The following is a 14,381-nucleotide window of genomic DNA, read 5'->3' on the forward strand; positions in this document are numbered from 1 at the left end:
TTTGGTGACTTTAAGGAAGGAAGTTTCGGATGTAGTTGCAATCGGGCGTGATTTGGTTGTTTGATTATGGTTGCTATTAGTAATAAACGGAATTCATAAATTATTAATAAGCAATCGATCCATAGTAGTTAGAATGACAACAGTCGATTAGAGCCAGATTCTGATAGCTTTAGTGACTAAGACTTAGCCTATTATACATAAAAATATATTTAATTTCAAAACTAAAAGTTTATTCGGGTTTTTCTGGTTGACCCAAATCTTCTAAATCAAACCCGAGAACCAACTCGGTTCGGGTTCGGGTTCTTCGAGTCGGGTTAGTTCGGGTATGGGTTTTTTCGGGTAAAAGTGACAGCCCTACCGCAGGTACAAACCATGTTTCATTTTCTCCCCAAAACCGTACCCGCACTCACCGGAACCGGTTCCACCTCTTGCCGCACCCGACCCGGCCAAAACTCAACCATACCTAAAACCGGTTCCTGCCTTTGTTGACCATACTCGAAACCGGTTCCTACCCGTTATGGTTCCTGAAATAACCGGGATGTTTGGGTTGAAGGTACAAGTTCAAGTCAAATAAGATAGATGACAACGCAAAGAGGCCTAATTTTCATCAGATGTCGAAAGATTGTGGACATAAATTTTGAATACAAAATGAAAACAATCAGATACATAGAAAGAACACACCATTATATGGTAGATACTAGCTATAGGATCTATATTAATAATTCAGGGTATCTTTTAACGAGCATGGGGCAACATGTAATTTACTAAAAGGAGACTGTGTAATCTATTATTGTAATTTACTACAAAATGATGCATTGCCAAGGAATAAAAACACAATAGAACAAAAACTTACACGTAATTTACTATTATAATTTAGTACAAATAAAAGTTTAAATAACAAACCTGCTATATACTAGTTTCTTAGGAACAATTTGGTTCAATCCATGTGTTGGGGAAGCAATACCTATAAGTTCGAGATAAATCAAAACCAAAACTTTCTTGGATATGTTTGTCATCAAATGTGTGAAGCTTGCGTGTTTCGAGAGAATAGAACACTATCTTGGTGTCCTTGCTCTGTAATAACCTTGGAAAAAAGATCTTGTTTCCCATTTGTGGTGCTTTGGCTTCAAGGCAGATGCATGAACCTTCTGATGCTGAAATACATATCATATGTTTTCCTAAATCATCTATTTTCTCCCACTCTTTTGTTGACTCGTTTAGTTTCAACACCTCAACAGATTCTCCAAGATCATTCACGATAATAAGTAAAAGATGTTCACCGCATTTTGACATAAAGTACTCGATGTGAGATCCGCAACCTCTAGGGACTTTGTCTGTAACAACATCCAGAGAATAGCCTTCACCAGTGTCTCTAAGATTAAGAATCTCATCATTGTTGCACAAAGCCCAAATATCTCGGCCACAAAATGCTGGAAAGCGAAAACAATCTGATGGTCCGCCGAAACGATAAGTACGCCATGATGATGCTTCCTGAGACACAAAGTGGACACACACAATATGTGATGTAAATCCAACAACCATACAATCGGGGGAAGTAGGCGGTGCTGAAAAACAAAGGCTTTCAAAGTAATAAGGTGCCTTTGGAAGCTTATAGATATTACTTGTAAATGGGTTAAAAAACAACAACAGCCCGTGTCCATTAACATCAAACATCAACCAACCAAACCTCGAACATAATACCTCGCAATCACCGTTGAGTTCTTGAGGTGTTTTCATAAAATATTTGTCACCGCATATCGGATCTATAAAAGTGATGTTGCCTCCTGGGTATGTGTTTAACACCATAAACCATGGTGAATAAGTTTGCCATCTCGTTAAGGGTGCTGCTAAATAACAACGTTTGCATGTAGCACGGAAATTCATGTATTCAACACCAAAACAATTCTCCATAATCGTTTCCAAAATATGAAACGGAATACTGAGCAGGTGCACCTCATCAGTACTGTCAGTTGATCTCGTGATTATCTCAACGTCCTTGTCATGTTTAGCTATAAGATAATCAGCTTCTAACCTACACGTACAAAATATCACAATAAGTAAACATATCCCTGCAACTTAAATAAACACAAACAATATAACTTATATACCTGCAGTCAAGCATTGGAGATATAGACATGGTTCTATCGTCCATCCCACCAAGAATATGAGCACAACCCTCAATCTGTGAGGCACTCGGCAATAAACGATTGGTATTATAAGATTGCAGTTCCTCGGCAATAAACGATTGGTATGCAGATATCTGCTTTGGCTCCATCTAAGATGATCATTAATAATACCCAAAATTCATTAAAAGCCAGCCCCTTTTACATTAACTTATACATATAACTGAAACAATAACTACGAGATAAAGAATAGAAAACCAAACCTATCGAAGACTAAGATCCTCCGGCGGTTTTTCTTTTTTAATTGTCAGCAGCACAGAAGCAATTTCGTTGATTGAGATGGATGTAGTCGATAGATCAAATAATTAAAGAAAAACCTCATTCCTGAGTATTTGTAATGTAAGTCCAACTGCCAAGATAATAATAAGGATGTCAAAGCCCATCAAACTTGGCCCACAATTCTCGATTTCATAACAAATTGCAATCAAATAATAATAATAATAATAATAATTATTGTTATTATTATTATTATTATTGTTATTATACTTTAGATTAAAAATGGCTTTGTCGATGCCATAAAATATTTTAAGTACAATATCTTGAGCTTTTTTAAGTAAATATTTCCCTTGCTTAACAACTAACTTTTATAGTGTGATGGTTGAAGTTGATTTGCTTTTTGCTTTTTAACACTTGTGTTAAAAAATTTTCTCCATGTGTGTTAAGTGTACATGATTTGTGTGTATATGTTTTATGCTTTTTCAAATGTGTCTACGAGTAATAACACGCGCCTTTTCCTAACTTCAGAAAGAAAATATATATATGTTTGATTAGTTAATGAAATGGAATCATCTATTACTTAGTTCATTCTTCTTTCACCTTACTCTCTCGACAATATCATATAACAAACACCACCACTACCTGAACATCGCCCCGATCTGAGTTGAACTTGTACCTTCATCCCAGTCCACCATAGAGGTGGACAAATCGGGTTTTTCAGGAACCAGAAATAGGTAGGAACTAGTTCCAGGTAAAGTCAGGTTTTTGACAATGTTTTGCCGGATTTTTATCAAGTTTTGGCCGATTGGGTCCAGGTAGAGGTGGATTCGGTTCTAGGTCCAGATACGATACAGAGAAGAAACTGAAACCTAGTTTGTACACGTGGTCAGGTAAAACCAAATCAAGAACCAGGTTTTATGCTTCTGTGCTTACAATTGCTTATTACATTTCATAAGCTATACAAATTACTTTCTCAACTTACTTGCTTGATTCTAGCTATCAATGAAATAAATAGTCTATAAGGTCTATAATTATTTTGATGTAATAAACTATATCACCTGTAATTATAAGGGAGGCGTGGGTGGTCTTGGGTAAACCCATGCAGGTACCTCAGGTAATTCGGGAACGCGTCACCCTTTTATTTACTTTTTATTAGTTTGAATTTAGGTAGTTGCAATGGGTTATACAACCCCGAAAATGAAAAATGACTGTGTGTTGGTTTTTACTTTTTGAAATGAAAAATGGTACTTTCTTGAAATAAAATGTCAATACATTTTTTACTTTGAATACTAAAGAAAAGATCACATAGATCTGAAGTAAAATAAAAGTTATTTAAAAAATTAAGTTCCAATATAGCACACGTTTAAAGTCAAACCTTGTGCATTAAATATAAGTAGAATTTGAAATAATCAAATAAATCAACACCATTTTTGTCAAAACGCCCATGTCCAAACACCATGACAGAAAATATCAAGTAAATCAACACCATTTTTGTCAAAACGCCCATGTCCAAACACCATGACAAAAAATATCAAGTAAATCAAGGCCATAGTTGTTAAAAAAGTTTTTTTTTTTTTTTTTTTTTTTTGGTTGTTGTCATGCTTCTTTTCAAAATTAACATGTACAGTGACTTTTGTTTGCCAAAATTGTTGAATGACTTTTTTTTATGAGATCACAAGACTTTATCAAGTAACATTTTAGCATATCTCAATTTACTAAATGGCTTGAAAGATTGAAGTTCAATGGTATATTGTTATGTACCAACTGGATTTTCCAAGAAAATAGAAGGAAGCATCGAATTTAGAGATTTAGGAAAGACTCAATTCATAATTTTCATTCATAAAATAAACGAACATTAAACGGCTATAATTAACCATTCAACCCATGAACCGACTACTTGCTAATCCATAACAAACTTGCCAATGAAGCCGGCTTTTATAATAGTTGTGTTGTATAAAATTGTGTGAGTGTAAAATGACTTGTTAAACCACGTCTTCAATCAACAATGAGCTTTAGACATAGAGATATAGTTGTGAATTTATGATCATTTAATTAGTAACTTTTTAATACTTCAATCATAATAATAAAATAATATATATTACATTTCGATCTTCTATACACTAATAATAAGTTTAAACAACAATTTAACAAAATCACTCATTTCAAATAGAACAGATCGCTACCAAAAATGCCATGAAAGTGTTTCCAATTTCTATACAATATTGTTAGTGGCGATTCTAATCGGTTTTAACCAACTATTGATGTTGTAAACACTGTTTCGAAACGACATCAAACTTCATATGTACTCATACCTAAAATATTAGAAGCATGGATTATGGTAAAACTTCAAATTTCTACCACTTTGGAGTTTGGTCAAATATACACTTTCGAACAAGTTTTCATTAAATATTACCTTGAACAACAATGATACGGTAGATTCGAGTCCAGTGGCTTTATTGTAATTACGTCACATCATAGAGGTCTAGGTGTAAATATGATAACGTGTATTTGTAACACTATGAACGCTAATGACTAATGAGAGAGTAGTTATGAACTTGTTTAGAGTAATCCATTTCTTTTTGTTTCACGCTATTAATTCTAAGTTTCTAACTTCACGATTTCTGCTCAAACAAATAATGCTTCCAAACCCCTTAGAAACCATCCCGTCGATTGCTTGAAACCTTACTTCTACCGTGATTACACTGAATTTTGGAAGAAGTTAAAGCTACTTCTTGGACAGTATGAAAGCAACACACAGCGCCTTTACATGGTCTTACAATGATGTCTAAAACACACAGCAAATATTCCTTTACAGTTTTCAGATTTTCTTCATTTTAGTCATGCTTTGACTTAATTACTTTACTTGGAATTTAACAAATTCTCCCAACACATCAATAATAAATTGAATAGTGAAATTTCACTTATCATCCTAACATTCTAACTCTCACCTATGGTCAAAACTCTTCTTGATGCTTACATGAACATCCACTCACTCTAGGAGCCTCTACAAATAGACACCCTAGTTACCTAAGTTGCCTAAATTAGTTCGACAAAAACATGCAACTTTTTAAAACTCAGCTTAAAACTTACAGGAACCAATAAAACTTCGTCTCAGTCATCTATTCGAAGCTATAGGATCTAGCTCATAGTGCTTTCTCACTATGTCATTCTTTGCACTTATTAAAGTGCCAAGTCCAACACAAGGTAGTTATTTACCTTGCATCTGGGCTGACTTGGCATCGCATTTCCCAGGAAACGCACGCCCAAGGTAGGTTAAAGGTAGTTATTTGCTTTTTTTTCTTTCAAATACAATAAAGAGTTGTGCACAATATGCTTTAACAGTTTAATTCTAGTCCTTAAAACTTCCAGTTGGTTCTCATAAGAACTGAACGAACACGGCCAAAGCATGTCCATGTTCACAAAAGAGTTTTTATTACTATATCACTTAAGTTATTGTAATCATCATTAACAGATCATTAATTCATAGAATTTCCAAAATAGACAAAAAAAAATAGTGTTTGGAAACCTAGCCTAGCCCATTGGTTTTGAACGTGGTCTGTTTCAACCCGTTACCCTACCCACCCAAGATTGCCACGTTTGCCGCCTTTAGTTAAATGTAAGAAGACAGTAAACAGACTAAAACATAACAAAGTTTACAATCAAAACAATACCTTATTCTCGTTCTTCAAATAAACCAATTCATTATCTTTGAACTCCTCAGCAAACAAAATACCATCTATCAAGCTCTCGTCCCAAATTTGGCCAATGATTAAATTGCAGTATTGCACTCTCGTTCATGTAAGTGATTAGAATTCAGAAAACTAAAATTCAAGCATATTTCTATGTTTATATGAATTTAAAAACAGAAACAAACATACCAGACGGTTATGTTGGTTACTTTCCAAGTCTTGTCGGGTGCAGAGCTCTTCTAGTGCTGTCTCTCTCCTTATAGCACCTTCTCAATTGCCTGCAGCCCTGCAGATCAAACAAAATTTCAATCCTTTTGACCATTATGCCACATCAACAAACAATACATAAACATAACAATACTTGATATTAAATAAAATGCATACTTTGCGAACCAACTGCTTATTATCATTATTATTATTACTATCAGCCCATTGTGGCCCACCAACAGGAACCAGCTGCAAGTTTGAACAGTCCGTTCCATCTTTCACATCTTCAGAACTCGTAGCCTTGCAGCTACTACACATATATACAACAGGCTTTTCCTCTTCCAACTCATTCTTGTTAACAGGTTGCACACCAATGTCTTTTTTAATCAACAATGGCTTACTGTCCTAACTGTTTGTATGAAAACCTATACGAAATTGTGTAATAGCAGAACATTTTCTATTTTTCTTATTTAGGGGGTGTTTAGGTGAGCTTTTCAAACTCGCTTATTTGATTCTTGAAAAGCAGAAAGTTTTTGGCAAACCTCCCCCAAAAGCTTCAAAATGGAACTTTTACAAATGTGTTTTTTGAATTTCACTAATCAAATAAGCAAAATTTAATAGCTCACCCCCCACCCCCTTACTTCAAGACCGTGTTGCAGACTAGCAGATAAACGATGATCATTGAATGACTTACGAGGACATTCTTACATGTTGTCCTTCTGAGAAGCGGTTAACATAGACGAAGTTTTTAAACTTTTCCTGCTGCTGTTAGTAGGTACAGGTGAAACACTTAAAGTTGGTGACTTTAGGACTGAAGATGTATCCAGGGGTAAATTAGTAATAATACATTCTCTAACAGATTCTTTTGTTATCTTCATTGTTTTCAAGATTCTGATCTGATATATCTTCTTACATATTAACATCTTGAATCTGTTCGCTTTCTTCGACTATTTCCATTTCTTCATTGTTTTTAAAAGATGTATGCTTCTACTAGCATTCCACCCGGCGTTCGGGTCAACTTGAATTCCAGTTGACTTCATTTGGTGTAATTCCTGTCAAATGTTGTAGTCCACAAAAGTTGGTAGCTGAAGCACAAAAAAAAAAGAAATAAGAAAATCTTGAAATTAAGAAAAATGTACCTTTAGTTGGCGTATAACTTCAGGCAATGCATAAACATCGTTTTTTAATTCACATTAACGATAGCTCTGTTTTTCATAGCTTCGACTCGAGGGGCAAATCGTAACGTGCTAAACTTCTCGTTTTTTTACAACTGAATCACAGAATATAATGTCATGTTAGAAAACTTGAAAAAGATAAAAAAGAAAAGCAGTTAGGGCCAAAAAGGGCAATTTTTTTAAATGGGTTGGTGGGGCCGGTTTGAATTTGACACAAGAAGTTTTTTGCCTAAACTGTTTATTAAACAATTAGCATGCCATATATGATTTTGAAAGTTATAATAGTCCAATAATAATCCATGTATTTGAATAAAATAATTTTGGAGCTATGACGCAGTGAAGATACGCTTTAGCCAACTTTTAACTCGTCGGACCGTTTATTTCCTTTTTTATTTGCTCTTTTTTAACCATTTGACCCGTTACATAAAAAGGCAATACCTTTGAGAGGGAGAAATGGCACAAATCATTGCCAGCTTGGCATTTCCACCAAGTGATTCCTCCAAGGGATTCCTTCAACAAAATGTCAATTTGGAATCTCTGTAGGGAATATGCCTTGGCTTTCCGGTTTGCAAGACTTCAGCTAAAATGTTAATCAAGTTTCTGCAAATCCAATAACAATAAAAGTAACATTTTTTAAATGTGATCAAATAATAAATATATAATAAAATGAAATGGCTTACCCTAGCTGTTAAAGTGAAAGGTTAATATTACCAGCTTCTTTCAAACGCTCTCCAGCTGCACCAGTTGACTCTTGTCGTTCTGACCCCGCAAGGTCAACAAGATTCATTTGACTCCTTTTTTAAAGCATCTCAGACCGTCAACACTTTATAGAATTGTAAATTCAACCATAATATTTATTAGCTTCTGTAAAAATATGTGTCCTTACAACTTGACTCCACAACACATGTAAAGACGTTGTGCGAGCGGGAACTCTCAAAGTTTAAACGTCTAGATCCGGTCCTCCGATTTGATGAACCGTGCATATTTGTTAAAAACCTATCAAATAATATAATCCCAGAGTTTAATACATCTGTTTAACTATTAGTCAAGTGCAAGAGATAATCATACAAAAGAATCTTGGGGACCAATTTAATACCATTTTGAGTCACATTTTTCTTACTGCAAACAATCTCCTCAGTCAAACTTTCAACATACACCCCGGTACTACTATCCTCTCTTAAATGAAAATTTCTTTGAAATGGATTCGGTGATTTGTTCATTAGAAAAATGTGTGTAATATGTTTTGGTATCAATAAAAAAAGGGACAACCTAAAGTTCAGCTATTGATGATAAAAGCCCATGATGTTACCTCGAGAAAAGAACATCGACGCTCATATGTAACTATGTGAGTTGTTTGTCAGCCAACCAGCATGCGCATTCTGTTCCTACAAAAAATAAGCAAACCTCAAGTAATTCATGAGACAAGTTCACAACTGAAACTATGAGACATAGGATATAGAAAACAAAAAAAAACACCTCGTTATGCGGGAAAATAATGTTGCAAAAGCACGAGACATCAATCCTTGTTAATTACTATTTCTAACAATTTATTGGCCTGTCCCCATATCCTGTAGGTCTTTCCATTCCCAGTAAGTATTAAATTAACAGAAAAAGTCAAAAACCATATAAAATAATGGCGATAAGATTGCATTTATTTATACCTGCCCGCTCATACGCGAATAATGAGCTGCAAAATCCAGCAAGACAATTTTCAACAAGAAGAGCTCCCACAAGCTGGAATATATCAATCTGAAACACGAATTTGAGCAATAATCATAAAATCTGAAACATTTTACAGAGACAGAAACTGAAAGGTAACAATGATCAACTTGCCTGAGTTGATGTTACATCTGCTACAGAGCTGCATGATCAAAGCTAATTGGTGCCCTGGCATAATCACCAGAAGTCTTCTGGATTATTGTTCCTCCTCCTTCATTCTTATTCAATGGATAATAAATAAACTCACCACATTCAAGTGATCATAAAATTCAAGATAACCTATCCACCCATCTAACTTGTTACATTCTTGTAATTTTTGAGTATTTCTGAAGCACGCGATAAATGGCAAAAGATATTTATGTAAGTGATTACATCATGTACAAGCTTTAACCAAGTCAAAACACACATAGATGATTCTTCAAAGTTACAGTCAAATATAGTACACTGGTTTTAACCAAGTCAAAACACAACAATCCAAAATGTAGTAGGTCAAAATAGTAGGCTAGAGTGAATACAGCAGTTTTATATGATATGTAGGTCAAACAGAAAAGACTTGTTAAAGTCAAAACAGAATTGACGAGGGGTCAATTTCTCCACATCAGTAAAAATTAAGCAGCCTCCCCTCCCTCCTGGTAACCTACACAAAGCATATTATAATAAGTAAAAAAAATTGCAGCTAAAATAAAAAAAAAGAAATAAATACCAGTAAGCAGTCTATAGCAAAAACACCCCTCCGGATGATGACGACGATAAAGCACTCTGTCTCCCTTCACGATACACAAAGCATTATGATATGTAAAAAAATTGCAGCTAAAATGAAGAAAGTGTATCTTAAATATACCAGCAATCTTTTCTGCACTACAGTTGCATTCAAATAATGCATCCGCCAACTGTTGCCAATTTCTTAAAACATCACAACGCTTACCAGACAAGGATCTATCATCAAGCTTGTAAGAATATAACATCTGGCACAGCTGTTGAAGCATAACATGCACAGAACCCTCGAGTTTGGGAACCGGGGCCTTGTAGAGGAACACGGTAAAAGGAATTGGATCTGGGGTATATTCTTTAAGAACTAAGTCTAGATCTACCCTATCCTCCCAGTTCGCTTCAGGCTTGAGATGATCAGGAGCAAATTCAATAGAAAACAGAGAATCGTTAGTATCTCCCAATTCCTCCCACCCCCCACCTCCCCAACTTGTATCAAGCTTGTGCAAACTTGGCTTTCTAATATGGGGGTTGCGATTAACAAAACACACGCCAATACAAAAAAGATCCATACCAGATCCTTTTAGAAAGGTGTACCATGTTGAACTTGGACTATCATAACCAACTAGGTGAGGTAGTTTCTCAAAAGGTAGAATATTTATCTCAATCTTGTCATCCCTAACACGAATATTAACGTCCACAACAGAATCAACACACAAGGCAAATACTTTGTTAACATTGCAGGAAGCGGGGCGTTCTAGGATAGCATTTGTTCCATAGCCAAGTAGCCTAAGTTGTGCCCCATACTTCACCTCGACCCATGTTACCTGCCTATCCAGCTTACAAAATACTAGGGCCGGAAAATCGTGCCTAAACAGCATAATAACCGCTCCTGGTTTATTAGGCGGACCCGACATACAACAGTCGCTGTACTCTCCTTTGTGATATTGTTCAGGAAGAGTAGTCATCTGTAACGTGTTAGGATTCCACAGATACCATCTTTCCTTGTTAAAATGACTTGAAAGAATGATATATCCATAAAAGCTTCCCCGAATTAATTTCGCGCAAAGTTGTTTTCTGTATATTTGGAGATCTCTAAGGGATTGTTGATTTTTTAAGAGAATGGATTCATACGTATCTGGTAGGTCCTCTTCCATCTGCTAAAACAAAGCATTCCAATCAAATTAATTTTTGAATTTAGGTGTGAAAAGGCAACAAAATGATTTACAGATCACAATACTGTCAAATAGAAACTAGTTACAACATTTTAGGAAACTATTGAAATAGAAAATTCGATCTAAATATAACTAACAGTAGTTCAGGATGATCTATGATTAAAACTTAAATAATAAACAGTTAATTTCACACCAATAGTCAAATACAGTTAAGGCATAAATCATATAATCAAGCAGTCAAACCCATTTTTGGAATTAGGATCTGTGATTAATAAATCTTACACAATAAACAATTCATTCCACACCAATAGTCAAACACAGTCAAAGTCAAAGTTAATTCCAGTCAAATTTTCATATTTTGGAATTAGGAATAGTCAAACACAGTCAAAGTAAAATCCAGTCAAGTTTTCATATTTTAGAATTAGGATCTGTAATTGATAAATCTTAAACAATGAATAGTTAATTCAGAATTTGATTATAATACCATATCATACAGTCAAAGTCAAAATTAATTCCAGTCAAAGTTTCATATTTTGGAATTAATATCTTTAATTGATAGACCTAAACAATAAACAGTAATTCCACACCAATGGTCAAACACAGTCAAAATCAAGATTAATTCCAGTCAAGATTTCAATTTTGGAATTAATATCTTTGATTGAATCCTAAACAATAAGCAATTATAATAAATAATCATCAACACATGACAGGTGAACAATATATCTGAAGAAACACTAAGTGACCCCGACAGATTAAGGAACCTACCTCTTCAATATCGAACAAGAATTGTGAATAATCAACAACAAAGAATCGACAAACACATTGTTTAGTTTCTTGATTCGCAATTTAAAACCCTAATTGATGATAAATCAAAGATATACCTCGTTGAGAATCAAGATAAAAGAAGTTGATTGTGCGATTTGAAAACCCTGAGCAGTTGAACGGTAAACAACTCTCAAAACCCTAATTGATGGTGTGTGTGGTGGTTGCGAGTGATATGAAGAGGAAGTGGGTTAGCAATTACAAGTTTACAACTGGAAGAAGAAGAAGACTATAGGTTAGGCGGGAAGAAGGTATATAAAAGGACACCTGGCAAAATATGAATTTTGTTTATTATAATAACTAGGTAAAAGTGTAAAACCCTTGGTTATGGTAGTTGATGTAGGTATCGATTAGGTTAACATGCGTTGGTAAAATCTGAACGTTGCGATGGTTAGTTGATGTAGGTATCGATTAGGTTTGTTACGGTAGCATAACTAACGTCAAAAGTTAAATTCGTATATGAACATATTTAAAACAATATAAATCGGTAAAACACCGGCATTGTGTCCCTAGTCAACATCAATTTGATCGGTGTCGGTAAGGTTCGTAATAATATCAAAACTTAATCCAAAAAATAAATATATAAAAAGCACATTTTAAAAAAAATAAAAGAAAGTATTCTAAAAGCTCATTTGCGACACCCTGCTTATGATAATTTTCTTATATTATAATTCTGATATTTTAACGTCTTTATTATGACTTGTAGATAATGCTTTGTTTATTATATATTATCAAACAACTTAATTTTTTAACAAATTAGCAAGTATTAACTACAAAGGAAAAAAAATTTCTATCCAAAGTTGTTAAAAAAGCAAACATATCGTAAAGCAAAAAGAAAAAAAAAACTTATCTAAAACTGCATGGACCTAATACTTCATTTCTCTTTCTATGCTTTGGAAAGAACAAAAAATGCATTGCTCAAATCCTAAGGGTTGAAAAATATAAAAGTTAACATTAAACTGTAGCATATAGGTTTCCTTTAATATATATTACAATAATCTTTAGCGTTCCGGACCGTAAATACACTCGATGAATCTCTACACCAAATAACTTAGTCGTTCCGAACTCCAATCCTTTTTTTCCTTTTTAAGTGGTCTCGCTAGATAATAATTTTATTATTATATCATATTATAGTTATTAAATTTTACTCAAGTATTAAAGTTTGTTATCGGTCAATATTTTTACGATTCTCAGTCTTTATGAAAAAGAGTAAGTAATAAAATGTATCTGTCGTTGGAGAATACCCACATACAGCACACTCAATTATAAAATCTTGAACTATGACATATTTAGGTTGGGTGATTTAAATAAGGAAAAGTAAAAGTCCTTGTATATCAAGTTTCCTCGTACATGATAATATTGAGCAAATAAATATTCACAACTTTATCGTACTCTTCATCTATTATAAATGCGATGTTATTATATTTTGGATGATTTTATTGGGTGCCAAGTTATGCTTTTTTTCTCTATTTTTTAAATTTTGTTCATACACAATATGTCCATGATTTATGTGAGAACCAATTTTTTTTACTAGAAACAACCATCTAGTTTATAATTTATTAGGTGTTTATAAGTTCCATCATGTCAGATATAAAAGGCGACAATGCTAGTCACTTTTTTGACAAGGGCCCGTGGAGCTTACTTTGCTTTAGGCCTTCAAAATATTTTTATCCGTGATTCTTTTAAAAAAATGTATGATTTTCTTTTCTATTTATTAAAAAGGACAAAAAAATAAATAAATACAGTGTTTGTCAAGGTTTTATATCACAATTTATTTTAATATCATTTTGATTATATATCACGCCTTTATGTTTTAAGCTTTCTTTTTCGGTTGCTATTGTGTACATAGGTACTCTACCGATCATACATAACGAATCAAACCATTACCGGCCAAATTCTCAACGCCTCCCGACCACAACACGGGTTTTTAATAACACCTTGTTAGATAATTAATATGTTAAAATGTTATGAGTTCTAAAAGCCATAGCAAATTGCATATAAATGTAAAGGTGAATGACATGAATGTGGTCAGCGCTATACTTATAGTACTAAGTATTATCATTTCTCTAATATGCATGGTCCGTTTTGTATACTTGTGTCCCATGGGGATATTTTAGTGGTAATGGTAAAACTTCCTGACTTAAACAAGTGTTCGAATCCTGTAGTGTACAGGTTTGGTGATAATAGCAGTATTTAATAGGAGTATAGTGGATGTCGTTCATAAAAAAATAGTGACATGATTGATCAACTCATGTTGAAAAAAACTTATCAAGTGGATAAATTTTTAAGATGACAATATTTACATTTATTTAAAGAAAAAAGGATATACGTGACACATTTGTAAAAGATTTATTACATACAATAACCAATTAACCATGTAAGAGAGAAAATATAAAAAGGAATTGGGAATAATGCATAAAGTTCACTAGGAATACAAAGGTTGGACAAGTTAACCACTATAGACTGGTCCTCACAAATGGTGAGAAC

At 33.9% G+C, this 14,381-nt stretch overlaps 1 protein-coding gene and 1 pseudogene across 1 annotated transcript; both read right to left on the reverse strand.

Annotated features, from left to right (window-relative positions):
• Positions 1-921: 921 nt before the first annotated feature.
• On the reverse strand, positions 922-6,613 carry LOC143551044 (F-box/kelch-repeat protein At1g57790-like). The gene is made up of 5 exons (XM_077041573.1): positions 6,473-6,613; positions 6,298-6,374; positions 6,071-6,188; positions 2,109-2,275; positions 922-2,032 (listed from the first exon to the last, which is right to left on the reverse strand). The coding sequence occupies exons 1-5, from the start codon at positions 6,611-6,613 to the stop codon at positions 922-924; spliced, it is 1,614 nt and encodes a 537-aa protein (XP_076897688.1).
• A 629-nt stretch (positions 6,614-7,242) lies between these two features.
• LOC143551015 (kinesin-like protein KIN-12A) lies at positions 7,243-8,690 on the reverse strand (annotated as a pseudogene).
• Positions 8,691-14,381: the final 5,691 nt, after the last annotated feature.

The sequence above is a fragment of the Bidens hawaiensis genome, unplaced genomic scaffold, assembly GCF_021521415.1.
Source record: "Bidens hawaiensis isolate Kalapana, Puna unplaced genomic scaffold, B.hawaiensis_p1.1 tig00016232_1, whole genome shotgun sequence".
NCBI classification, from domain to species: Eukaryota; Viridiplantae; Streptophyta; class Magnoliopsida; order Asterales; family Asteraceae; genus Bidens; species Bidens hawaiensis.